Raw genomic sequence first — 26,040 nt, forward strand, 5'->3', positions numbered from 1 at the left:
AAGGCAGAGGTTGCAGTGAGCCAAGATCGTGACACTGCACTCCAGCCTGGGTGACCCACTGAGACTGTGTCTCAAAAACAAAAATAACAACTGAAAATTTTCAAACATACAAAACCCAAATAGAATAAATCTCCATGTGCCTGGCACCAAATTTCAACAACTATCAACTCATGGCCAATCTTACTGTATCTATATCCCACCTCAATTATGTGGTAGCAAATCTCAGATATTTCATCTATAAGCATTTTGGTGTGTTTCTCTCAAAATTAACTTTATTGTTGTTCTTAATGATTGATAACACCATTATCCCATCTAAAATTTTTATTTTCTGGAAAGGCTTTTTGGAGCCTGGGCCCCCTGGTGGCTCACACCTGTAATCCCAACACTTTGGGAGGCTAAGGCGGAAGGATCGCTTGAGCCCAGGAGTTCAAGACCAGTTTGGGCAATATAGCAAGACATAGTCTCAAGAAAAAAGAAAAAAGCTTTTTGGCAAAACTACTACCTAGTAGATGGTGTTCTATCGCAGCGCACTATGGGGCACATAATGCCTGGGACTCCCGGATTCCGAGCGAGCCTCTGACGCCAGCAGGCACCTCTGTGGTTCTGGGACCTGAGTGCATTCGCCTTAAGGCTACGCCTCCGCATCGGATCCCAATAAGGGGGCGGGGCTACCTCAGCGTAACTGTTACGCGTGCGCAGAGAGATGCGCCCGCTCGGCTTCCGTGGTTCGTGTTTCCTCCTGGTCGCCCGGTGGCTATGGCGGCCGTTCCGAAGCCGGTGCTGCTGGGCCTTCGAGATGCGCCGGTGCACGGCAGCCCCACAGGGCCGGGAGCCTGGACTGCTAGCAAGCTGGGCGGCATTCCGGTGAGAGTGGGCGCCGGGGCAGGGGTCGGTGGGTGCTGGTGAAGGGTGCAGAGAGAGTGGGCGAGGTCCCGCGGGGAGTTGGGGTCTGAGCGCCTCCTCTGCCCTCAGGATGCTCTGCCCACCGTGGCTGCGCCCAGGCCCGTGTGTCAGCGCTGTGGGCAGCGGCTCGCCCTGGTCGTGCAGGTGTACTGCCCGCTGGAAGGCTCCCCGTTTCACCGGCTGCTGCACGTGTTTGCGTGCGCCTGCCCCAGCTGCAGCACCGGCGGTGCGCGCAGGTAGGTGGGAAAGGCATGGAGCTGCTCCCGGGGCGTACTTTCCAGCGGGCTGGGGCGGGCCGGCGGGCCGGAGTCGGGGTGCAGCCCTCACGGCCGTTTGTCTTCACCCCGAAGCTGGAAGGTGTTCCGTTCCCAGTGCCTGCAGGTGCCAGAGAGAGAGGCTCAAGACGCTCAGGTAAAGCAGTTGTGATTGGCATGTTATTGTTTTCCTGTCATTTGAAGATATTTTTCAGAATATTGTTTGGGACAAACTTTGAAGCCGTGTTCTTTGAAGTACATTGGAATGTTTTTGCTGGTCTGCAGAATCGTAACACTTAATTTTCTTAAGATTTTGGTAAGGGCTTTTTTTTTTTTTTAGACGGAGTCTCACTGTGTTGCCCAGGCTGGAGTGCAGTGGCACGATCTCGGCCCACTGCAACCTCCGCCTCCCAGATTGAAGCAGTTCTCCTGCTTCAGCTTCCTGAGTATCTGGAATTACAGGCATGTGCCACCATGCCCGGCTTATTTTTGGATTTTTAGTAGAGTCAGGGTTTCACCATGTTGGTCAGGCTGGTCTTGAACTCCTGACCTTGTGATCCGCCGGCCTAGGCCTCCCAAAGTGCTGGGATTACAGGAATGAGCCACTGTGCCCAGCCGAGGGCTTTTGTTTTATTTTGTTTTTTCCTTCTATTTTACTTTATTTTTATTTTCTAACTCCTGGGCCTGGCATGGTGACTCACGCCTGTGATTCCCAACATTTTTTTGAGAGACTGAGGTGGGAGGATTGCTTGAGCTCAGAAGTTGGAGACCAGGCCGGGTACCTTGGTTCATGCCTGTAATCGCAGCACTTTGGGAGCCTGAGGCGGGCAGATAACCTGAGGTCAGTTGTTCAAAACCAGCCTGGCCAATATGGTGAAACTCTGTCTCTATTAAAAATAAAAACAAAAATTTAGCCAGGCATGGTGGCAGGTCCCAGCTACTAGGGAGGCTGAGGGAGGAGAATCACTTGAACCTGGGAGGTGGAGATTGCAGTGAGCCAAGATCATGCCACTGCACTCCAGCTTGGGCAACAGAGTCAGACTTTATCTCAAAAACAAAGACAAAAGAGAAGTTGGAGACCAGTCTGGGCAACACAGAAAGACATCATCTCTATAAAAAGTAAAAAATTAGCCTGGCATGGTGGCTGTGCAACTGTAGTGCCAGCAACTCAGGGTTGAGGTGAGGGGATTGTTTGAGTCCAGGAGGTTGAGGCTGCAGCGAGCTACGGTTGTGCCACTGCACTCCGGCCTGGGTGACAGAGCCAGACCCTGTCTCCAAAAAAAAAGTGGGATGGAGACTTCCTCCTGGATTTCTTCAACATTTTTTAACTATAAATCAACAGTTTATAATAATGTATAAATTTATACATTAGAGGTATAAAATGATGCTTATGATTCATGAATATCATGTGGAATAATTAAATCAAGCCAGTTAATTCATTTGTTGCCTCAAATACTTAACATCTTGTGAGAACATTTGAAATTTCCTCTTGCAATTTTGAGATATACAATACTCTGTTATTAACTATATCCATGCTGTGCAATAGAAATTTTTTTTTTTTTGAGATGGAGTTTCGCTGTTGTTACCCAGACTGGAGTGCAATGGCACGATCTTGGCTCACCGCAACCTCCGCCTTCTGGGTTCAAGCAATTCTCCTGCCTCAGCCTCCTGAGTAGCTGGGACTACAGGCGCGTGCCACCACGCCCAGCTAATTTTTGTATTTTTAGTAGAGACGCAGTTTCCCCTTGTTGACCAGGATGATCTCAATCTCTTGACCTCGTGATCCACCCGCCTCGGCCTCCCAAAGTGCTGGGATTATAGGCGTGAACCACCAAGCCTGGCCAATAGAATTTTTTAAAACCCACATTCCTCCTATATAACTGATGTTTTGTATTCTTTGACCATCATCTCCTTATTGCCACCATGCCCTGTTATTTTATTTTTTTTTTTTGTATTTTTAGAAGAGATGTGGTTTCACCGTGTTGGCCAGGCTGATTTCGAACTCTTGACCTCATGTGATCCATCCACCTCAGCCTCACAAAGTGCTGGGATTGCAGGCATGAAGTTGCAGTGAGTCTAAATCGCGCCACTGCACTCTCCGCCTCCCGGCTTCAAGCTATTCTCCTGCCTCAGTCTCTCTAGTAGCTGGGATTACAGGCACCTGCCACCACGCCTGGCTAATTTTATGTTTTGTTTTGTTTTTGAGACAGAATTTCGCTCTTGTTACCCAGGCTGGAGTGCAATGGCGTGATCTCGGCTCACCGCAACCTCCACCTCCTGGGTTCAAGCAGTTCTCCTGCCTCAGCCTCCCAAGTAGCTGGGACTACAGGCGTGTGCCACCATGCCCAGCTATTTTTTTCTTTTTTTTGGTATTTTTAGTAGAGACGAGATTTCACCATGTTGACCAGGATGGTCTCGATCTCTTGACCTCGTGATCCACTCGCCTCGACCTCCCAAAGTGCTGGGATTATAGGCGTGAGCCACCGCGCCCGGCCGTTTTTGGCTTTTTTTCAATAGAGACAGGGTTTTGCCATGTTGGCCAGGCTGGTCTCGAACTCCTGACCTTAGGTGATCCGCCCGCCTTGACATGTACCACCATGCCTGGCTTTTAAGCTGAGGCAGACTTAACACAGGAGTGAGGTTTTTTACCAAGTGGATAGGCTGAAAGAAGAGGCTCCAGGAATGTCCTCTAGAATCACACCTCAGAACTGGCCATGAAGGAGCTGCTATGCCACCTCTCCTGCAGTCAGGAAGCCTAGGTGTGATCTGGTGAACTAGAAGCTGTCCTTGCCACAGAACTGTTGGCTCAAAATCCTTGTTCTGTCTGTGTCTGCAGACTGGCTGCCTTTTGCTTCATGCCCTTTCTACTTCACTCTGTCTCAAGTTCGTGTCTCTCTCTAGTGGCCCTGATTAGTAGACCCCTAATCAGATCTGAAACCCTGGCTGCTAAGGATTCTGGGAAATGTAGTTCTTTCTTTTCAGTTCCTGTAATACATGAAGCAGAACAGAAAGATATTGGAACAGATGGTTGAAGAAACCACATACTATATCTGTCACACTGACCCTGAAAAGGAAAGACAAGTATTTTAAGTTGCCTCCAACATGCTTTTGAGTACATAGGGTCTAGAAAGTTGGACTGGAGTGTGCCAGAGGGGAACGGGCTGGTGTGAAGGCTCCATCTGGAAGGCACAGGGAAGGGTGACTGGAGCTGAAGGAATAGAATAAACCTCCCAAGTGTGCTTGGACTTCATTCACTGGATATTTTTCCAGAAACAGGAAAACAGCCTTGCAGCTGAGGACTGGTGTGAAGGTGCAGATGACTGGGGAAGTGACACTGAGGAGCTGCCTTCGCCGCAGCTTACCTTGGATTTTGAGAACAATGCCAGCAGTGCCAAAGACATAGACTGGACTGCTCGGCTGCAACACCTCCATCTGCAGGATGCTCTCCTGGGTGCTGCCCCTCCTGGGCCTCCCGGGGAGCAGATGGCCTTGCCTCCTGGGATGCCACCATTCCTGCCCTACTATATCTGTGTTGCAGACGAGGATGATTACAGGGACTTTGTCAACCTGGATCATGCCCACAGCCTTCTGAGGGACTATCAGCAGAGAGAAGGAATTGCCATGGATCAGTTGCTTTCTCAAAGGTGAGGATGTGTGCTGCTGAGATTGATAGGTGACCTGATTGGGAAGCAGCCATAGTAGTTACCCTTCAGTTTCCCCCCCGGGACCTGGGGAAACATTCAGGCAGAACTTGTATGTAGGACCTTTTCGTTTCACTCCCTTATCAGCCAACTTGAATTATCTTGAAAACACTGCTCTATTTATAATTATCATTAAAAAGTGAACAAAGATGGAGAAACAGAAGTTAGAGATAACAAGTATTTATAGAAGTTGCATTCACTGACTCTTTAACTTTTTATTTCTAAAATGTCCTTATAGCAGAGACAGGTAAGTTAGAAAACTGCCATTTGATCTAAGACTGGAGCAAAAACATGGAAGAAGGAAAAGAAAAATGCCATTTATTTATTGACTCTTGGCTGTGGCTCTAGAACTGGCCCAGGACTTCAGAGATGCTTTCAGATCTTCAGTTACCTCCTGTAAAGTGAGAGTGATGGTGATATCTCTGTTCTCTGTCTCATCACATGATTTTGAGAGTCAAGCAAGATAGTAGATCTTGAAAGGCTTTATAAACCAAAGCTCTCTAAAGAAGTAAGAATGATTATTTTCGCTTATTGATTGATTGATTGAGAGAGACAGAGTCTCACTTTGTCACCCAGGCTAGAGTGTAGTGGTGTGATAACAGCTCACAGCAGCCTCGAACTCCTGGGCTCAAGCAGTCTGCCTCAGCTTCCCAAGTAGCTTGGAGTACAGGTGCATACCTCCATGCCTGACCAATTACAGATTTTTGTGTGTGTGAGTTGCACTCTTGTTGCCCAGGCTGGAGTGCAATGGCATGATCTCAGCTCACTGCAACCTCTGACTCCTGGCTTTAAGTGATTCTCCTGCCTCAGCCTTCCAAGTAGCTGGGATTACAGGCATGCGCCACCATACCTGGCTAATTTTTGTATTTTTAGTACAGATGGGGTTTCACTATGTTAGGCTGGTCTCAAACTCCTGACCTCAGGGTGATCCACCTGCTTTGGCCTCCTAAACTGCTAGTATTACAGGTGTGAGCCACTGCACCTGGCCCTCCTATTTTTTAATTTTTAAAATTTTTATGTATTTACTTATTTTTGGTGGCTTCCTTCAGACTAGAGTTTTTGTTTGTTTGTTTGTTTGTTTTTTTAAAGATGGGATCTTGCTTTGTTGCCTAGGCTGGAGTGATATGGTGTGGTATGGCCATGGCTTTTTTTGTTTTGAGACAGTCTCGCTCTGTTGCCCAGGCTGGAGTGCAGTGGCACTCAGCCCACTGCAACTTCTGCCTTGCAGGCTTAAGCAGTTCTCATGACTCAGCCTACCAAGTAGTTGGGACCACAGGCGTGCTCCATGGTACCCAGCTAATTTTTGTATTTTCTTTTTAGTAGGGATGGGCTTTTGTCATATTGGCCAGGCTGTTCTTGAACTCCTGGCCCCAAATGATCTGTCTACCTCAGTCTTGCAAAGTACTGGGATGGCAGATGTGAGCCACCATGCCCAGCCTGCTCATGGCTTACTGAAGCCTCAAACTCCTGGCCTCAGCTTCCCCAGTAGCTGGGACTACAGGTGTGTGCCACCGAACTCAACTAATAAATTTTTTTTTTTTTTTTTTTTTTTTTGAGACAGAGTCTCACTTTGTAGCCCAGGCTGAAGTGCCATGGCATGATACTGCTCACTGCAACCTCCACCTGCCAGGTTCAAGTGATCCTCCTGCCTCAGCCTCCCAAGTAGCTGGGATTACAGGTACCCGCCACCACACCCAGCTAATTTTTCTATTTTTAGTAGAGATGGGGTTTCACCATATTGGCCAGGCTGCTCCTGACCTCAAGTGACCCACTGTCCTTGGCCTCCCAATGTTCTGGGATCACAGGCAGGAGCCCCTGCACCCAGCCAAAATTTATTTATTTTATTTATTTTTTGAGACAAGAGTCTCGTTCTTTTGCCAGGCTGGATTGCAGTGGCATGATCTCAGCTCACTGCAACCTCTGCCTTCCACGCTCCACTGCCTCTCACCTCAGCCTCCCAAGTAGCTGGGACTGCAGGCATGTACCACCATACCCAGCTAACTTTTGTATTTTTAGTAGAGATGGGGTTTTCACCATATTGGCCAGGATAGTCTCAGTCTTTTGGCCTCGTGGTCCACCTGCCTCAGCCTCCCAAAGTGCTGTGATTACAGGCGTGAGCCACCGTGTCCAGCCATCAAAAATATTTTTTTTTTATGAGCTGGGGTCTTGCTATGTTGCTCAGGCTGGACTTAAACTCCTAGTCTCAAGCGATCTTCCTGCCATGGACTTCCAAAGTGTTGAGATTACAGGTGTGAGCCACTATGCCCTGCGACTTTTTAAATTATAAATAATTATCCAAAAGTTGAAAATGGCTTGGGATTAAGAGTGGGACAGGGGACTACAGAACTACAAGTACACAATTTAAATGTTAAAAATATTTACTTGACGGTTTTTGGCTGGCTGCAGTGGCTCATGCATATAATCCCACCATTTTGGGAGGCCGAGTTGGATCACTTGAGTTCAGGAGTTGGAGACCAGCCTGGCAACATGGCAAAACCCCGTCTTTACTAAAAGTAAAAAAATTAGTTGGATGTGTTGGTACACACATGTAATCCTAGCTACTCGGGAGGCAGGAGAATTGCTTGAACCAGGGAGGCCGAGGTTGCAGTGTGCCGAGATCCCCCCCACTGCCTTGCACCTTTGAGAGGTGACACTCAAAAAAAAAATTTTTTTTTACTTTGTAGTTTTACAATTTTTTACTTTGACAGTTTTTTTTTTTCTTTCTGAGACAGGGCTTCACACTGTTACCCAGGCTGTAGTGTAGTACTCATGGCTCACCACGGCCTCACCTCTGTAGCGTAGCACTCATGGCTCACCACGGCCTCACCTCTGTAGCGCAGCACTCATGGCTCACCACGGCCTCACCTCTGTAGCGCAGCACTCATGGCTCACCACGGCCTCACCTCTGTAGCGCAGCACTCATGGCTCACCACGGCCTCACCTCTGTAGCGCAGCACTCATGGCTCACCACGGCCTCACCTCTGTAGCGCAGCTCTCATGGCTCACCACGGCCTCACCTCTGTAGCGCAGCACTCATGGCTCACCACGGCGTCACCTCTGTAGCGCAGCACTCATGGCTCACCACGGCCTCATCTCTGTAGCACAGCACTCATGGCACACCACGGCCTCACCTCTGTAGTAGCTGGGACCACAGGTGCATGCTACCACACCCAGCTAATTTTTGTATTTTTCTGTAGAGACAAGGTTCTGCCATGTTGCCCAGATGGTTTTGAACTCCTGCACTCAAGTGATACGCCTGCCTTGGCCTCCCAAAGTGCTGGGATTACAGGCATTAAGCCACTGCACCGGCCTCATAATCTTTTTTGTTTTTGAGACAGAATTTCACTCTTGTTGCCCAGGCTGGAGTGCAGTGGCACGATCTTGGCTCACGGCAATCTCTGCCTCTTGGGTTCGAGTGATTCTCCTACTTCGGCCTCCCAAGTAGCTGGGATTACAAATTCCCGCTACCATGCCCTGCTAATTTTTTTTATGTTTAGTAGAAATGGGATTTCAGGATGTTGGCCAGGCTGGTGGTCTCAAACTCCTGACCTCAGGCGATCCACCTGCCTCGGCCTCCTAAAGTGCTAGTGTGACTCCTAAAGTACAGGCGTGACTGATAGAGTTTTTTAAAAGAAAATTATCTTGTTTTGTCTTGCAAATGCTGTAATTTTCTGGATATAGACATTCAAAAATGTTTTCTGCTTCTGTTTTTAGCTTTTCTAATGATGGTGATGAAAAATATGAGAAGACTATAATTAAAAGTGGAGATCAGACGTTTTACAAATTCATGAAGCGAATTGCTGCTTGTCAGGAGCAGATTTTGAGGTAAAAAAAAAAAAGGCACAGTTCCTTTTATTGTGTTCCTTGATTATAAAGGTAATACATGTTAGTTTGGAAAACACAGAAAAATATGAGAAAACCAAAACCTACAGTATTCTCTAAGCCAAGAGAGAACCTAATACCAGCTTTATAGTATGTATAGGAGGATTCAATAAGGTAAAGCGCACTCATTTGTCTGACAAATACTCACGGAGTCCATTCTGCATGCCAGGTGCTGCTCTGTGTAGGTGCTGCAGATATAGCAAGAAATGGCATAGACGAAGTCTATGTTGTCATAGCCTTTATTATTATTGTTTATTTATTTATTTTCTTTGAGAGGGAGTTGTGCTCTGTCGCCCAGGCTGGAGTTTAGTGGTGTGATCTTGGCTCACTGCAAGCCTCACTGAGGCTCCTGCCTCGGCCTCCCGAGTAGTTGGGATTACATGTGCTCACTACCATGCCCGGCTAATTTTTTTTTGTATTTTAGTAGAGATGGAGTTTCACCATATTGGCCAGACTGATCTTGAAGTGCTGGCCTCAAGTGATCCGCTCACCTCAGCCTCCCAAAGTGCTGAGATTACAGGCGTGAGTCACCACATCTGGCCTTAATTTTTTTTTTTTTCTGACATAGTCTTGCTCTGTTGCCCAAGCTGGAGTGCAGTGGTGTGATCAGTCATAGCTCAGTGCACCCTCGACCTCCTGGGCTCTTGTGTGTGTGTGTGTGTGTTTTTTTTTTTTTTTTTTTTTTTTTTTTTTTCAGAAATGGTATTTCACTATGTTGGCCAGGCTGGTTCCAAACTTCTGGACTCAAGCCATTCCTCTGCCTTGGCCTCCCAGAGTTTGTTCTAGGATTACAGGCATGACCCACTGTGCCTGGCCTGTTATTACTTTTTTTTTTATTTTTTTTTGAGATGGAGTTTCGCTGTTGTGACCTAGACTGGAGTGCAATGGCACGATCTTGTCTCACCGCAACCTCTGCCTTCTGGGTTCAAGCAGTTCTGCCTCAGCCTCCCGAGTAGCGGGGACTACAGGCGCACGCCACCATGCCCAGCTAACTTTTGTATTTTTAGTAGAGACGGGGTTTCACCTTGTTGACCAGGATGGTCTCGATCTCTTGACCTCGTGATCTACCCGCCTCGGCCTCCCAAAGTGCTGGGATTTTAGGCGTGAGCCACCACACCCAGCCTATTATTACTATTTTTTAAAAATCTTTTTTAGAGATAGGATCTTATTCTGTTGCCCAGGCTGGAGTACAGTGGCGTGATCATTGCTTACTGTAACCTTACCTCCTGGGCTCAAGTGATCCTCCCAAGTAGTTAGAACTACAGGTGTGTGCCACTATGTGTGGCTAATTTTTTAAAAAATGTGTTTTGTAGAGATGGTGTCTGACCATGTTGCCCAGTCTGGTCTCAAGCTCCTGGCCTCAAGTAATCCTCCTGCCACAGCCTTCCAAAGTGCTGAGATTACCAGCATAAGCCATGACCCAAACCCATATAGTTATAGTTATTTTTATTTTTTGAGCCAGAGTCTCACTCTGTTGCCGTAAAATATAGTAATGTGTCCACAAAAAATTTTGTTTTTTTGGAAACGGAGTCTGTCTCTGTTGCCCAGGCTGGAATGCACAATCTTGGCTCACTGCAACCTCCATCTTCTGGGTTCAAGCAGTTCTGCCTCAGTCTCTCAAGTAGCTGGTACTACAGACATGTGCCACCATGCCTGGCTAAGTTTTGTATTTTTAGCAGAGACAAGGTATCAGCATGTTGGCCAGGATGGTCTTGAACTACTGACCTCCAATGATCCAACCCCCTTGGCCTCCCAAAGTGTTAGGATTACAGGCATAAGCCTCTGCTCCTGGCCTAAGAATTTTCAGTTAATATTGTGCCTGGGCTGGGCTCGGTGGCTCACACCTGTAATTCTGGTACTTTGGGAGGTTGAGGCAGGTGAATCATAGGATCAAGAGATCAAGATCATTCTGGGCAACATGGTGAAACCCCATCTATACTAAAAATACAAAAATTACTGGGCATGGTGGCACACGCCTGTAGTCCCAGCTACTTGGGAGGCTGAGGCAGGAGAATCACTTGAACCCGCAAGGCAGATGTTGCAGTGAGCTGAGATTGCGCCACTGCCCTCCAGCCTGGCAACAGAATGAGACTCTGTCTCAGAAAAAAAACTGTGTCTGGAAGGAAGCACACAGGAGGAGAGTTTGCACCTTCTAATGTGGAGGATGGTGGATCCAGCTATGGCTGAAGAACTGGGTGTGGTGGGGAGGTGGTGTAGGAATCAGAGATTGCCTCTCAGAAGCAGCATTCATTTGTTCCATGATGAGTCAGAGCAATGATTGGAAAGTTAAGGGCAGTTTCGACTTCATTAGAGTAGAATCTTTCTCAACATACAGCAATTTACAGTGTCTCAGAGGGAAAAGCAAAGCCAAGGAATTCTAATAAAGATTGCATCTGGCTGGCCATGATGGCTCATGCCTGTAATCCCAGCACTTTGGGAGGCCAAGGTGGGCCGTTCATGAGGTCAAGAGATTGAGACCATCCTGGCCAACATGGTGAAACCCTGTCTCTACTGACATACAAAAATTAGCTGGGTGTGGTAGCACACACCTGTAGTTCCAGCTACTTGGGAAGCTGAGGTAGGAGAGTCAGTTGAACCCAGGAGGTGGAGGTTGCAGTGAGCCGAGATCACGCCACTGCACTCTAGCTTGGCAACAGAGCAAGACTCCCTCTCTAGGAAAAAAAAAAAAAAAAAGATTGCATCCAGTCCCAGAAGAACTATCTCCTCACCCCAATCCCCTTTTTTACTATCTATAGAAATGAAGAGGAAATGGATAATACTCTTAGAGAGGGGAAAAACAGATCTCAGATATGAGATGGACAGGAAATCAATGAGAACCTCTGGAGATATTTCAGAGCAAATAGGTGGTCTAAACTGAGATGGCCCCTTCAGGCGTGAGCTAGATGAAAAGCAGTATGCCACCTAGGTAATCATACTGTGGCAAGAATAGTTAAGGAAATGAAGAGAACATACAAAAACCTCAAGAACCAAGTCTGTCGGGCGTGGTGGCTCACACCTGTAATCCCAGCACTTTGGGAGGCTGAGGTGAGTTGATCACGAGGTCAGGAGATCAAAACTATTCTAGCCAACATGGGAAACCCCGTCTCTACTAATTCTACTTCTTGGTGACCCAAGTTGCCTACGTGGGGGTGAACCAACCCAAGTCGGAAATGGAGCAGGTCAAAACTCCTGTGCTGATCAGTAATGGTATTGCGCCTGTGAATAGCCACTGCACTCCAGCCTGGGCAACATAGCAAGACCCTGTCTCTAATAAAAATAAAAATAAATTTGAAAAATGGCTGGGCGCGGTGGCTCAAACCTGTAATCCCAGCACTTTGGGAGGCCAAGGCGGGTGGATCAAGGTCCACCCGCCTCAGTGTGGTGGTGATCAAGGTGGGTGATCTCTCGAGGTCAAGAGATCAAGACCATCCTGGTCAACATGGTGAAACCCCGTCTCTACTAAAAATACAAAAAATTAGCTGGGCACAGTGGTGCATGCCTGTAATCCCAGCTACTCAGGAGGCTGAGATGGGAGAATTGCCTGAATCCAGGAGGCAGAGGTTGCAGTGAGCCGAGGTCGCGCCATTGTACTCCATCTGTGTGGGCAGATCACAAGGTCAGGAGTTCAAGACCAGCCTGGCCAAGATGGCGAAACCCTGTTGCTACTAAAAATACAAATATTGGCTAGGGGTGGTTGTGCGCACCTGTAGTCCCAGCTACTAGTGAGGCTGAGGCAGAAGAATCGCTTGAACCCAGGAGGCAAAGGTTGCAGTTAGCCGAGATTGTGCCACTGCACTCCAGCCTGAGCAATGGAGTGAGACTCCATCTCAAAAAGAAAAAAAGAATTATACTTCCTGCATATCTTTGTTAATGCTTGGGATGTTCAGTTTTTAATTTTAGCCATTTCAGAAGGTGTGTAGTGGTATTTTATTGTGGCTTTACTTTGCATTTCCTCAAATGGCAAATGATGTTGAGCATCTTTTCAAGTGGTTGTTTTCCATCTCTGTATAATCTTGGATAAAGTGTTATTCAAATCTCTTGCCATGTTGTTTATCTTTGTGTGACTGAATATAGGAATTCTTCATATGGTCAAGAGTACAAGTCCTTTTTCAGATATATGTATTTCAAATATTTTCCCTCTCTGTAGCTTGCCTTTCCATTTTGGTAACGCTATCTTTTGAAGAGAAGTTTTTAATATTTTTTTAATTTAATTTTTTTTTGCTCAAGTTCAACCTAAACCGTAACTGTTAAGTTGAACTTGATCATAATTTAAAACCATCTGTCAGAAACAGATTCTGTCAGAAACAGTATCTGACAGATGGTTTTAAATTTTGATCAAGTTCAACTTAACAGTTATGGTTTTTTTTTTTTAAACATAGAATATGCAGTCACTTTAATGTAATCATTGATATTTTTGGGTCAATTTTTTTTTTTTTAAGACAGAGTCTCGCTCTGTCACCCAGGCTGGAGTGCAGTGGCATGATCTGGGTTCACTGCAACCTCTGCCTTCCAGGTTCAGTGATTCTCCTGCCTCAGCATCCTGAGTATCTGGGTTTACAGGTGCACGCCACCACGCCTAGCTAATTTTTTTGTATTTTTGGTGGAGACACATTTCACCGTGTTGGCCAGGCTGGTCTCCAACTTCTGACCTCAGGTGATCGGCCTACCTCTGCCTCCGAAAATGCTGGGATTACAGGCGTGAGCAAGCACACCCCGCCATGTTGGGTTAATTTTATCATTCTGTTATTGTTTTTTTCCTCTTATTTCTTTTTAAGAGATCTTACTGTGTTACCTAGGCTGGTCTTGAACTCCTGGACTCAGGGTTATAGGCATCTGTCACCACACCTGACTTTCCATTTGATGGGGTTTTATGTGTCTCTATTCCTTTTATTTAACCTGCTTGTCAGTGACTTCAGTAATTTTAGTTTACTATTTTGTTTCTTTTCTTGTCTTTTATTTTTAACTCTTTATGTTGCTTTTTTTTTTTTAAAGAGATTGGGTCTTGTTCTGTTGCCCAGGCTGGAGTGCAGTGGTACAGTCATGGCTCATTGCAGCCTCACACTCCTGAGCTCAAGTGATCCTTCTGCCACACCCTCCAGAGTAGCTGGGACCACAGGCATGCACGACTATGTCTAGCTAACTTTTGTATTATTATTATTATTATTATTACTATTTTGAGACAGACTCTGGCCCTGTCACTCAAGCTGGAATGCAGGGGAGCAATCTCGACTCACGCAACCTGTGTCTTACAGGTGTAGGTGATTTGGCAGCCTTAGCCTCCCTTGCAGCTTGAATTACAGGCACCTGCAACCATGTCCGGCTAATTTTTGTAGTTTTAGTAGAGATGGGATTTCACCGTGTTGGCCAGGGTGATCTCAAACCTTTTACCTCAGATGATTCACCTACCTCGGCCTCCGAAAGTGTTGGGATTACAGGCATGAGCCACCGCGCCGCCAACTTTTTTTTTTTTTTTTTTGCAGGCACACACCTGTGGTCCCAGATACTCAGGAGGCTGAGACAGGAGGATCATTTGAGCCTGGGAAGTTGAGTCTGCAGTGAAGTCTGATTGCACCACTGCACTCCAGCCTGGGCAACTGGGCAACAGAGTGAGACCTTATAAAAAAAATTTTTTTTGCTAAGGCGCGGTGTCTCACACCTATAATCCCAGCACTTTGGGAGGCCAAGGCAGGCGGATCACCTGATGTCGGGAGTTGGAAACCAGCCTGACAAACATGGAGAAATCCTGTCTCTACTAAAAATACAAAAATTAGCCAGGCATGGTGGCACATGCCTGTAATCCTAGCTACTTGGGAGGCTAAGGCAGGAGAATTGCTTGAACCCAGGAGGCAGAGGTTGCAGTGAGCCGAGATTGCACCACTGCACTCCAGCCTGGCAACAGAGCGAGACTCCATCAAACAAACAAATAAATAAATAAATCTATCTTTTAAAATAATTCTCCACCTATTTACCCTTTTGATGTTCTGCATTTCTTCATGCAGTTGTTTCTGTCCTTTCTCTTCAGTCTTGAAGAACTTATTTGTATACTTTCTGTAATGCAGGTTTGCTAGAGTTTCTCAGGTTTTTGTCTGTCTAAATATTTCATATTTCTTTTGAATGAAAGTTTTCTTTGTATATGAAACATTTCATTTCTTTCCTTTTAGCTCTGAAAAGACTTTATTCCATTTACTCTTGCCTTATTTCTTTTTTTTTAATCTTTTTTTTTTAAGAGTATTCAAGTACAGTAGTGAGAAGGGGAGAAAGAGTAGAACAAGGAGTTTGATCTGTAACTGATTGTGAACGATCAATTGAGATAACTCACTACCTTCGGACCAGCCTCGCCTTTCTTATTTCTATTAGAAATTACTTGTAGCTGGGCACGGTGGCTCATGCGTAATTCTAGCACTTTGGGATCATGAGGTCAGGAGTTTGAGACCAGCTTTACCAACGTGGTGAAACTCCATCTCTACTAAAAATGCAAAAATGAGCCAAGTGTGGTAGCACACGCCTGTAATCCCAGCTACTTGGGAGGCAGAGGCAGGAGAATCACTTGAACCCAGGAGGTGGAGGTTGAAGTAAGCTGAGATTGCGCCACTGTACTCCAGCCTGGGTGAAAGAGCGAGATTCCATTTCAAAAAAAAATAAAGAGAGAGAGAGAGAAATTACTTATAATTCAGGCTCGTGCCTGTAATCTGAGAACTTTGGGAGGCCGAAGCAGGTGGATCACCTTAGGTCAGGAGTTCAAGACCAACTTGACCAACATGTGAAACCCATCTTTACTAAAAATACAAAAAATTAGCCGGGTGTGGTGGTACATGCCTGTAGTCACAGCTACTGGGGAGGCTGAGGCTGGAGAATTGCTTGGACCCAGAAATCGGAGGTTGCAGTGAACTGAGATCATACCATTGCACTCTAGCCTGGGCGACAAGAACGAAACTCCATCTCAAAATAAAAAAAGAAAGAAAGAAATTAGTTGTAATTCTTGCTCTTTTGTTTGTAAAGTGTCTCTTTTTTTCTTCCTGGCTTTCAAGAGTTTGACTATTACATGCTTTCGTGTGTGTTCATGTATCCTGCTTGAGATTTTCTGATCTTTTAGGATTTGTGGGATGTCTTTTCATTAATTTTGCAAACATTTTGGCTATTATTATTTGAAATATTTGTTCTCTTTCCTTGCTCTAGGTGTCCACTTATTTGTATGTTAGACTGTTTGAAATTATACCATAGTTCTTAAATGTTCTTTCCCCCTTTTTGTTTAATTTTAGATAATTTGTATTTACCTTTTTTGAAATTCACAGATTAAAAAAAATTGTGTTGTCTATCCTGCTGTTAACTTTTACTTTTTCCTTTATTTTATTATAAGATAGAGGTGAGATCCCAGCATGTTGCCCAGGCTGGTCTCAGACTCCTGGGCTCAAGCAGTTCTCCAGCCTTGGCCTCCCGAAGTGCTGAGATTACAGGCAAGAGCCCCTCTGCCCAGCCATCTGCTGTTAATTTTTGAATGAAGTTCTTTATTTTGATATAGCATTTTTGATTTCTAGCATTTCTGTTTTGATCCTTTTTGTTTGTTTTCATTTCTGTGCTAAATTTTTCATCTGTTTATACCTGTTTACCTTTTCTACTAGGTTCTTTTACATATTTATTATTGTTATTTTAATGTTTTTGTCTGATAAATTTATCATCTTGTCCGTGGGTCTCCTTGAATTAACTTTTTTTTTTTTTTTTTTTTTTGAGGAAGGGAGGGATGAAGGAAGGGAGGAAGCGGGGGAGGGAGGGAAGGAAGGAAGGGAAGGAAGGAATTCAAGCAATGAGAGAGACATTGCTGGCCTGGATCTAGAGGTTTACAAGTTGATTTCTTTTTTTTGAGTGAAGGAAAGAAGAAAAAAATGAGTAAAGGAGAGGAAGAAAGAGGGAGAGTGAATGGAAATATTGCTTTATTCTTAAAAAAAAATGGGTATTAATAATGGCCAATCAGTGTTTCATTTAAACCTATGAGTACGTGTGTTGTGGTATTGACTAGAATGTTTATTTTGTGTATTTGAAGTGGAGAGCTCTATAAATATTTATTAAGTTTACTTGTTCCGGATCTGAGTTTGAGTCCTTGATATCCTTATTAATTTTCTGTCTCATTGTGTCTAAGTCTCTATGTATCTGGGTGTTAGGATCGTTAGTTCTTGTTGTTGCATTGATCCTCTTACCACTATATCTTTGTTGCTTTAAAATCTATTTTATCCAATACGAGAATTGCAACTCCTGCTATTTATTTATTTATTTATTTATGCTCTCCATTTGGTTGGTAAACTTTCTCCATCCCTTTGTTTTGAGTCTTTGTGTATCCTTGCCTGTGAAACAGGTCTGGATGTAACATGCCCTTGGGTTTTGGCTGTGTCTTTTGATTGGGGGATTTAGTCAATTTAAATTTAGGGTTACTGCCCTTTGATGTTAACTGGCTGTTTGATCCATTCGTTGGTGTAAATTCTTCTTTATGTTGGTGCTCTTTACTTTTTGGTATATTTTTAGAAGGGCTGATACTGGTTGTTTCTTTCTGTGTGTAATGCTTCTTTCAGAAGCTCTTGTAAAGCAGGCCTGGTGGTAATAAAATCTCTGAGTTCTTGCTTGTTCATAAAAGATTTTATTTTTCCTTCAGTTGTGAAGCTTAGTTTGGCTGGATATGAAATTCTGGGCTGAAGATTCTGTTCTTTGAGGATGTTGAATATTGGCCCCCACTCTCTTCTGGCTTGTAGAGTTTCTGCTGAGAGATCTGCTGTAAGTCTGATTGGCTTGCCTTTGTGGGTAACCTGACCTTTCTCTCTGGCTGCCCTTAGTATTTTCTCCTTAGTTTCAGCCCTAGTGAATCTAATGATTATGTGCCTTGGGGTTGCTCTTCTTGAGGAATATCTTTGTGGTGTTTTCTGTATTACCTGGGGTTGAATATTGACCTGCTTTGCTAATTTAGGAAAATTTTCCTGAATAATTTCCTGAAGGGTATTTTCCATCTTGGATTCATTCTCTCCGTCGCATTCAGGTACACCTATCAAACGTAGATTTGGTCTTTTCACATAGTCCCACATTTCTTGGAGACTTTGCTCATTCCTTTTTATCCTTTTTTCTCTAATCTTTTCTTTGCGTTTTATTTCATTAAGTTGGACTTTGACTTCTGATATCCCTTCTGCTTGAACAATTCGAGTGTTTAAACCTGTGCAAACTTCTTGGAGTTCCTGTATTGTATTCTTCAGTTCCATTATTTCACTCATACTCCTCTCTAAGTTGTTTATTCTCAATAGGATTTCATCAAACTTTTTTTCAAAATTCCTAGTTTCTTTACGTTGGGCTACAACATGTTCTTTTAACTCACCGAAGTGTGTTATTATCCATTCCCTGAAGCGATATTCTAGCATTGGGATGCGCTCTTTCTCCATCAAGCCTTGTTCCATTGTGGATGTGGAACTGTGATCATCTTTAGAGGGAGAGGCGTTCTGACTTTGAGTATTCTCAGCTTTTTTACGCTGGTTTCTTCCCGTCATTGTAAGTTTATCCTCCTGTGGTCTTTGAATTTACCAACTTTCAGATTATTCTCTTGAGTGGGCGTCCAGGTTGTTAGTTCCCAGGGCCAGAGCAGCGGTGTTAAAACTGATGATGCTTTTCTGCCCAGGATTCTCTTGTCTGGCTTCCCTCTTGTGTCTGTAGTGGGTGACTCTGCCTTCCCGGGGCTCCAAACCTCAGTCAGAAGGGGAGCCAGTCCCGTTTACTCTGTGCTGAGCGCTGCTGCGACAAGGTGCCGTCACAGCCACTGCGCCGGGCTCTGGTTTCATGCTGGGGGCCCTTGTGGGTCCTCTGAACCTGTTTACTCTGCTCTGAGAGCTGCTGCGCCGAGGCGCGGGCGGAACTGCTGCACCAGCCACGAAAGTCACGCTGGTGACCCGTGTGATTCCTCCACTGGGGATCTTCTGCTCCATGAGCGACCAGAATTTGTCTGAAAGTGTGGCGTCGTCTAGTTCTCCACGCCTTCACTGAGAGCTGCAGTCCCGAGATGTTAGCGATCGGCCATCTTGGATTGGTCCCCGAATTAACTTTTTTTTTTTTTTTTTTTGAGACAGAGTCTCTCTGTCACCCAGGCTGGAGTACAGTGGCATGATCTTGGTTCACTGCAATCTTTACTGCCTGGGTTCAAGCGATTCTCCGGCCTCAGCCTCCTGAGTAGCTGACATTACAGGTGCCTGCCACCATGGCCAACTAATTTTTCTATTTTTAGTAGAGTTGGGGTTTCTTGGCCAGGCTGTTCTTGAGCTCCTGACTTTGTGATCCACCCGCCTCACCCTCCCAAAGGGCTGGGATTACAGGCATGAGCCATCACTCCCAGCCTTATTATTATTTTATTTTTTTTGAGACAGAATCTTGCTCTTCTTGCCCAGGCTGGAGTACAATGGCGTAATCTCTGCTCACTGTAACGTCTGCCTCCCTGGTTCAAGCAATATTCTCCTTCCCCAGCCTCCCAAGTAGCTGGGATTATAGACTCCTACCACCATGCCTGGCTAATTTTGTCTGTTTATTAGAGACGGGGTTTCACCATGTTGTCCAGGCTGATCTTGAACTGACCTTGTGATCTGCCCACCTTGGCCTCCTAAAGTGCTGGGATTACAGGAATGAGCCATTGTGCCCGGCTTAACTTTCTTTATAGGTTAAATTTTCCTACTTCTTTGTATGTTTGTAACTTTTAAAATTTTTTACCAGAAATTGTATATTGAAGAACAGTAAGTAATACTGAAGTGAGCTGGATGTGGTGCCTCACACCTGTAATCACAGCAGCTTAGGAGGCTGAGGTGGGAGGATCACTTGTGGCCAAGAGACCAGCCTGGGCAATACAGCAAGACCCTGTCTCTACAAAATTTTTTTTAAAAACCTACCTGGGTATGGTGATGCACATCTGTGGTGCCAGCTACTCAGGAGGCTGAGGTAGGAGGATTGCTTGAGCTCAGGGGGTCAAGGCTGCTATGAGCTGTGATTGTGCCACTGCACTCCAGCCTGGGCAACAGAAAAAGGTCCTATCTAAAAAAAAAAAAAAATCCTAAAAACTAAAGTGAATGTTTTTTCCCTCTAAGGCAGCAGTCCCCAACCTTTTTGGCACTAGGGATTGGTTTCGTGGAAGGCACTATTTTCACAGACCAGGGTGGGGGACATGTGGGATGGTTTGGGGATGAAACTGTTCACCTCAGATCATCAGACACTAGATTCTCATAATGAGATCCCTTGCATGTGCAGTTCACATTAGGGTTTGCACTTCTATGAGAATCTAATGCTGCTGATGTGACAGGAGGCAGAGATAAGGTGGTAATGCTCGCTCGCCCGTTGCTCACCTCCTGCTGTGTGGCCCTGTTCATAATGGTACGGACCAGTACTGGTCCATGGCCTGGGGATCCATGGCCAGGGGGTGGGGACTTCTATTCTAAGGCATGCCCCTTCCTCTGTAAGGCCAGTAATGTGGAGGGCTGATTCCATTAATCTGCAGTGGAGCTGGGTGTGGACTTTGTTGCAGGTTTAGCTAGATTCAGTTGAACATTGGCTTTAGTGCCTTTGAGACTGAATCGAACACTGACAAGATTTTTCAGGTATCTTGCTATGCTTTACTGCCATGGTACTAGGTTTTTGGGCCTCTGCAGGATTTCTGCAAGAAACAAAGAAAGGTTGCAAAGCATAGCCTTAGATGCTGGATTGTAACTTGTGTGGCTCTGATTCGAGGTTCTTTGTTTCCTTGTCCCAGGTATTCATGGAGTGGAGAGCCACTGTTTTTGACCTGCCCTACATCAGAAGTCACCGAGCTCCCCACCTGCAGCCAGTGTGGAGGCCAAAGGATATTTGAGCTTCAGCTTATGCCAGCGCTGGTCAGCATGCTCAAGAGTGCTAATTTAGGTGAAAAGCCCTTTATTAATTTGAGTTTGTGGATTTCTGGCATTATTTTTAAATAAATGGAAAACTTTTTGTTTACTTATAAAATGTCAGCAAATTATAGAAAATTTGGGAGTGAAAAAATTATTTTAAGAAATTTAAGGACGGGCACGGTGGCTTACGCCTATAATCCCAGCACTTTGGGAAGCCGAGGCGGGTGGATCACGAGGTCAAGAGATCGAGATCATCCTGGTCAACGAGGTGAAACCCCGTCTCTACTAAAAATACAAAAATTAGCTGAGCATGGTGGTATGTGCCTGTAGTCCCAGCTACTCAGGAGGCTGAGGCCGGAGAATTGCTTCAACCCAGAAGGCAGAGGTTGCGGTGAGCTGAGATCGTGCCATTGTACTCCAGTCTGGGCAACAACAGTGAAACTCTGTCTCAAAAAGAAAGAAAGAAATTTAGGCCAGGTGTGGTGGCTCACACCTGTAATCTCAGCACTTTGGGAGGCTAAGGTGGGCAGGTCACGAGGTCAGAAGATGGAGACCAAACTGGCCAACATGGTGAAACCCCATCTCTACTAAAATACAAAAAATTAGCCTGGCATGCTGACACGTGCCCATTGTCCCAACTACTCAGGAGGTTGAGGCGGAGGTATCACTTGAACCTGGGATGCAGAGATTGCAGTGAGACAAGATCGAGCCACTGTACTGTCTGGCAACAGAGTAAGACTCTGTCTCAAAAAACAAAACAAAACAAAACTGGTTGGACTGTAAATTTCGGTTTTTTTTGTTTGTTTGTTTGCTTTTTTTGAGATGAAGTCTCTCTCTCTCACCCAGGCTGGAGTTCAGTGGCACGTTCTCAGCTCACTACAATGTCTGCCTCCCAGGTTCTAGCAATTCTCCTGCCTCAGTCTCCCAAGTAGCCTGCCAACACACCCAGCTAGTTGTTATATTTTTAGTAGTGATGAGGTTTCACCATGTTGGCCAGCGAATTTTTGTATTTTTGTAGAGACAGGGTTTTGCCATGTTGCCCAGGCTGGTCTCAAACTCCTGGACTCAAGCGATCCTCCCGTCTTGGCCTCCCAAAGTGATTACGAGCATGAACCGTGCCTGGCCAGAAATTACAACTATTATCAATGTTAATAACCATTATTCCAATCATCATTTTTGACATAAAGACAGATAGCAAATTAGATGACTATATGGATGGCTAGAAGAAAATAATTCTCCTAAAATAGGAAATTCACTAAAATGGTAATTAAAAGTCTTAGAATAAATTTTTGTACAAATTAACAGAGGAATGTTAAGTGTAAGTGAAGCAGTTGCTGGACTGGTAATAGGGTTCTTTAAAGTTGCTTCTCTTATTAACAGAAAATTACATTCTTTTATGTTTCAGTTTTAGATAGTATGCATCTGGCTCCTTACCATAGTAGATAAGGAAATTTATACCCTACTTCTACCTTGAAATATTTCAGTATTTTTTTTCTTGAGACGGAGTTTTGCCCAGGTTGGAGTGCAATGGCATGATCTTGGCTTGCTGCAACCCCTCCCTCCCAGGTTAAAGGATTCTCCTGCCTCAGCCTCCTGACTAGCTGGCATTACAGGTACCCACCACCACATCCAGCTAATTTTTTGTATTTTTAGTAGAGATGGGTTTCAGTGTGTTGACCAGGCTGGTCTCAAACTCCTGACCTCCGGTAATCCACCTGCCTTGGCCTCCCAAAATGCTGGGATTACAGCCATGAGCCCCCGCATTCAGCCTCAGTATCTTTTTTTTTTTTTTTTTGAGATGGAGCCTCACCCTGTCACTCAGGCTAGAGTGCATTGGCACTGTCTCAGCTCACTGCAACCTCCATCTCCCTAGTTCAAGTGATCCTACCTTAGCCTCTGAGTAGCTGGGTTTACAGGCGCCTGCACCACGCCCTGCTAATTTTGTATGTTTAGTAGAGACAGCATTTCGACATGTTGGCCAGGCTGGTCTCAAACTCCTGACCTCAAGTGATCTGCCCACCTTGGCCTCTCAAAGTGCTGACTGAGATTACAGGCATGAGCCACCATGCCTGGCCAATATCATTTTTTTTTTTCTTTTTTTTTTTTGAGGCAGACTCATGCTTCATCTTCCAGGCTGGAGTGCAGTGGTGTGATTAGGCTTACTGCAACCTCTGCCTTCCAGGTTCAAGCATTTCTCCCACCTCAGCCTCTCAGGTAGGTGGGATTACAGGCACCTACCACTGCGCACGGTTAATTTTTATATTTTTAGTAGAGACAGGGTTTCACCGTGTTGGTCAGGCTGGTCTCAAACTCCTGACCTCAGGTGATCGACTTGCCTCGGCCTCCCAAAGTGCTGGGATTACAGGCATGAGCCACTATGCCCAGCCTCATTTTTACATTATCAAGATTTACAAGTCTGTATGCTGCAATCATAATTATCACAGCTGTTTGGATAGCCTTAGTTCTGTGTACAAATGGATTCAGTGTTCATCACCATTCTTACAATGAGCTTTTTTTATTCCTGAATTATTTTGCACTATCTGGATTTTATCAAGTAATAGCCTTAAGGAGGGCTCAGAGGCATCTTGCTTCAGATTGTGCATGATAATGTGTGTTCATATTTTAGGGGCAACCCATGTATACATTTTTGAAATCCTACTTTCTCTTTTCAGACCTTGTAGACCCTGTGTTTTCTTCTGACAGTGAAAGCCCTGCCAGCCCTTTTCCCTGGTGCCTCCTGTAATCTCCCAGTAGTTCTGTCTCACTGGGAAGTATATTTTTCTGGAAAGGCTTATGGGCATTCTAGACTCAGATTTTTCACTCACATAGAAATGTGTTTTGGATGGAATGTAGCTTTGTAGGGGTCTGAGGGTGGCCTGATTTTTCCCCTTCTCTGTAACTAACATTTCTGCCACAATACTGTTAGCAGCAGCAACCTCAGTTCTTGGCCACTAAGAAGAAAGAATTTGACTGAGGCACATAAGGCAGAGGAGAGACCAAAGCAAATTTTAGAGCAGGAGTGAAAACATATTGGAAAGTTTTAAAGCAGGAGTGAAAGAAAGTAAAGTACACTTGGAAGATGGTCAAGTAGGCAGCTTGAGAGCTTCAAGTGACCATGTGACCTTTGACTTGGAGTTTTATACTTCTTAGTCTTGTGTTACTTCTCTTGTTTCTTCCCTTGGGGTGGGCTGTCCACATGCTTAGTGGCCTGCCAGCTCTTGGGAGAGGCCACATGTACAGTGCAGTTACTGGAGTTGTACGCATGTTCACTACTCACTTTTCCCTTACCAGTCAAATGCTCCTAGAGGAAGGTCATATACCTTCCTCCATTTTGTGTTTTGTTTTTTTTTTTTGAGACGGAGTTTCGCTCTTGTTACCCAGGCTGGAGTACAGTAGTGCAATCTCGGCTCACCGCAACCTCCGCCTCCTGGGTTCAGGCGATTCTCCTGCCTCAGCCTCCTGAGTAGCTGGGATTACAGGCACGCGCCACCATGCCTAGCTAATTTTTTTGTATTTTTAGTAGAGACAGGGTTTCACCATGTTGACCAGGATGGTCTCGATCTCTTGACCTCGTGATCCACCCGCCTCGGCCTCCCAAAGTGCTGGGATTACAGGCTTGAGCCACCGCACCCAGCCTTGTGTTTGTTTTTTAGTTGAGACAGAGTCTTGCTCTATTGCTCAGGCTGGAGTGCAGTGGCATGATCTCTTCTCATTGCAATTTCTGCCTCCCAGGTTGAAGTGCTTGTCCTGTCTGAGCCTCCCAAGCAGCTGGGAGTACAGATGCCTACCACCATGTCCAGCTAATTTTTTGTATTTTTAGTAGAGACAGGGTTTCACCATATTGTCCAGGCTGGTCTTGAACTACTGACCTCAGGTGATCCGCCAGCCTCGGCCTCCCAAAGTGCTGGGATTACTGGTATGAGCCTCTGTGTTGTGCCCAGCCAATGCACACATTTTTAAACAATGTATTTCTCCTTTGCTGCTGCAAGTCATTGTCTATGTCATCCTCTTGATTCTTGCATTTCTGTTCTAATATCAGGAGTTATTGCTTGTTTTCTTCGTATCATTTTATATGGCTTTATTCATTGATCATTTTCTATAAACTCTTAGGGTTTATATTTTTTTGCCTGAATCCTTATCCTTTCTTGGCAGTAGTGTGTTCCATGATATATATATTTCTCTTTTTTTTTTTTAAGATAGGGTCTCACTATGTCACCCTGGCCAGAGTACAGTGGTGCAATCATAGCTCATTGCAGCCTCGATCTCCTGGGCTCAAGCAGTCCTCCTGCATTAGCCTCCTGAGTAGCTGGACTACAAGTGTGCACCACTACGCCTGGTGAATTTTTGTTTTTGCTTAGTAAAGTCTCACTATATTGCCCAGGCTATATATATATGTATATATATATATATATGTGTATATACATATGTATATATACGTATATATATATATGTGTGTATATACATATGTATATATACGTATATATATATATTTATATATATGTATTCTTTTTTTTTTTTTTTTTTGAGATGGCGTTTTGCTCTTGTTACCCAGGCTGGAGTGCAATGGCGCGATCTCGGCTCACCGCAACCTCCGCCTCCTGGGTTCAGGCAATTCTCCTGCCTCAGCCTCCTGAGTAGCTGGGATTACAGGCACGAGCCACCATGCCCAGCTAATTTTTTGTATTTTTAGTAGAGACGGGGTTTTGCCATGTTGACCAGGATGGTCTCGATCTCTTGACCTTTTGATCCACCCACCTTGGCCTCCCAAAGTGCTGGGATTATAGGTGTGAGCCACCGCACCCGGCTCTTTTTTGTTTTTAAGTACTTTTTTTTTTGTAGAGCCAGGGATCTCACTATGTTACCTAGGCTGCGTTCGAGTTGTCCTCCCCCATTGGCCTCCCAAAGTGCTCGGATCATAGGCATAAGCCACCACACCTAGTCAGAAGCTGTGTGATATATTTTAATATAGATTTTCAACATCAGATAGTCTAGACAGTTGTAATGAAGACATGTTGAAATTTTTGTTTATTTTTAAAGTATATTTTTCTGCCACTTTAAATTAACTCTGTTTTTTGTTATCAATGTTCACTTATTACAGGATAGACTATGATTTTGTTACAGCTGAAAGCAGTAAGCACTGTTTTTGCTTTACCTAATTATTTTTTCAGTTTCTAAGGTAAAATCGCTCCTTTTAGTAACATCAGTCTCATAACTCTTTTTGCTGGAAGCCTGAATATGTTGTATTTTTCAGGTCTTTCTGTGGAATTTGGAACAATTCTAGTTTATACATGTGAGAAGAGTTGCTGGCCCCAAAATCATCAGACCCCCATTGAAGAATTCTGTATTATACAAGAAGACCCAGATGAATTATTGTTTAAGTAGAGCATTTCCTTTCATTAATGTAAATTAAAACAAATTTTCATGTCCAAA

The 26,040-nt window shown here is 44.8% G+C and overlaps 1 protein-coding gene across 2 annotated transcripts; it reads left to right on the forward strand.

The window, feature by feature from the left end:
- The first annotated feature begins 745 nt into the window (after positions 1–745).
- PDCD2L (programmed cell death 2 like) lies at positions 746–26,040 on the forward strand. Of its 2 annotated transcripts, XR_013530738.1 has the most exons (8): positions 746–864; positions 973–1,139; positions 1,254–1,314; positions 4,428–4,801; positions 8,573–8,683; positions 14,221–14,346; positions 20,493–20,641; positions 25,862–26,040. XR_013530738.1 is itself a non-coding variant. In XM_002762000.6 (7 exons), exons 1-7 carry the CDS (start codon positions 757–759, stop codon positions 25,990–25,992), a joined length of 1,101 nt encoding a protein of 366 aa, XP_002762046.1. In that variant the 5' UTR covers positions 746–756; the 3' UTR covers positions 25,993–26,040. The 2 variants fall into 2 exon arrangements, 1 of the variants encoding a protein (XP_002762046.1); XM_002762000.6 differs by lacking the exon at positions 14,221–14,346.

This window comes from Callithrix jacchus, chromosome 22 (genome assembly GCF_049354715.1).
Source record: "Callithrix jacchus isolate 240 chromosome 22, calJac240_pri, whole genome shotgun sequence".
Classification (NCBI taxonomy): domain Eukaryota; kingdom Metazoa; phylum Chordata; class Mammalia; order Primates; family Cebidae; genus Callithrix; species Callithrix jacchus.

What these genes read in the sequence shown, in the direction of transcription:
- PDCD2L (XM_002762000.6), top strand. Translation starts at nt 757, where the DNA reads ATGGCGGCCGTTCCGAAGCCGGTGCTGCTGGGCCTTCGAGATGCGCCG. An exon ending in AGCACCGGCGGTGCGCGCAG is followed by an intron (nt 1,140 to 1,253) that starts GTAGGTGGGAAA and finishes TTCACCCCGAAG; the next exon opens with CTGGAAGGTGTTCCGTTCCC. An exon ending in GCTCAAGAGTGCTAATTTAG is followed by an intron (nt 20,642 to 25,861) that starts GTGAAAAGCCCT and finishes TGTATTTTTCAG; the next exon opens with GTCTTTCTGTGGAATTTGGA.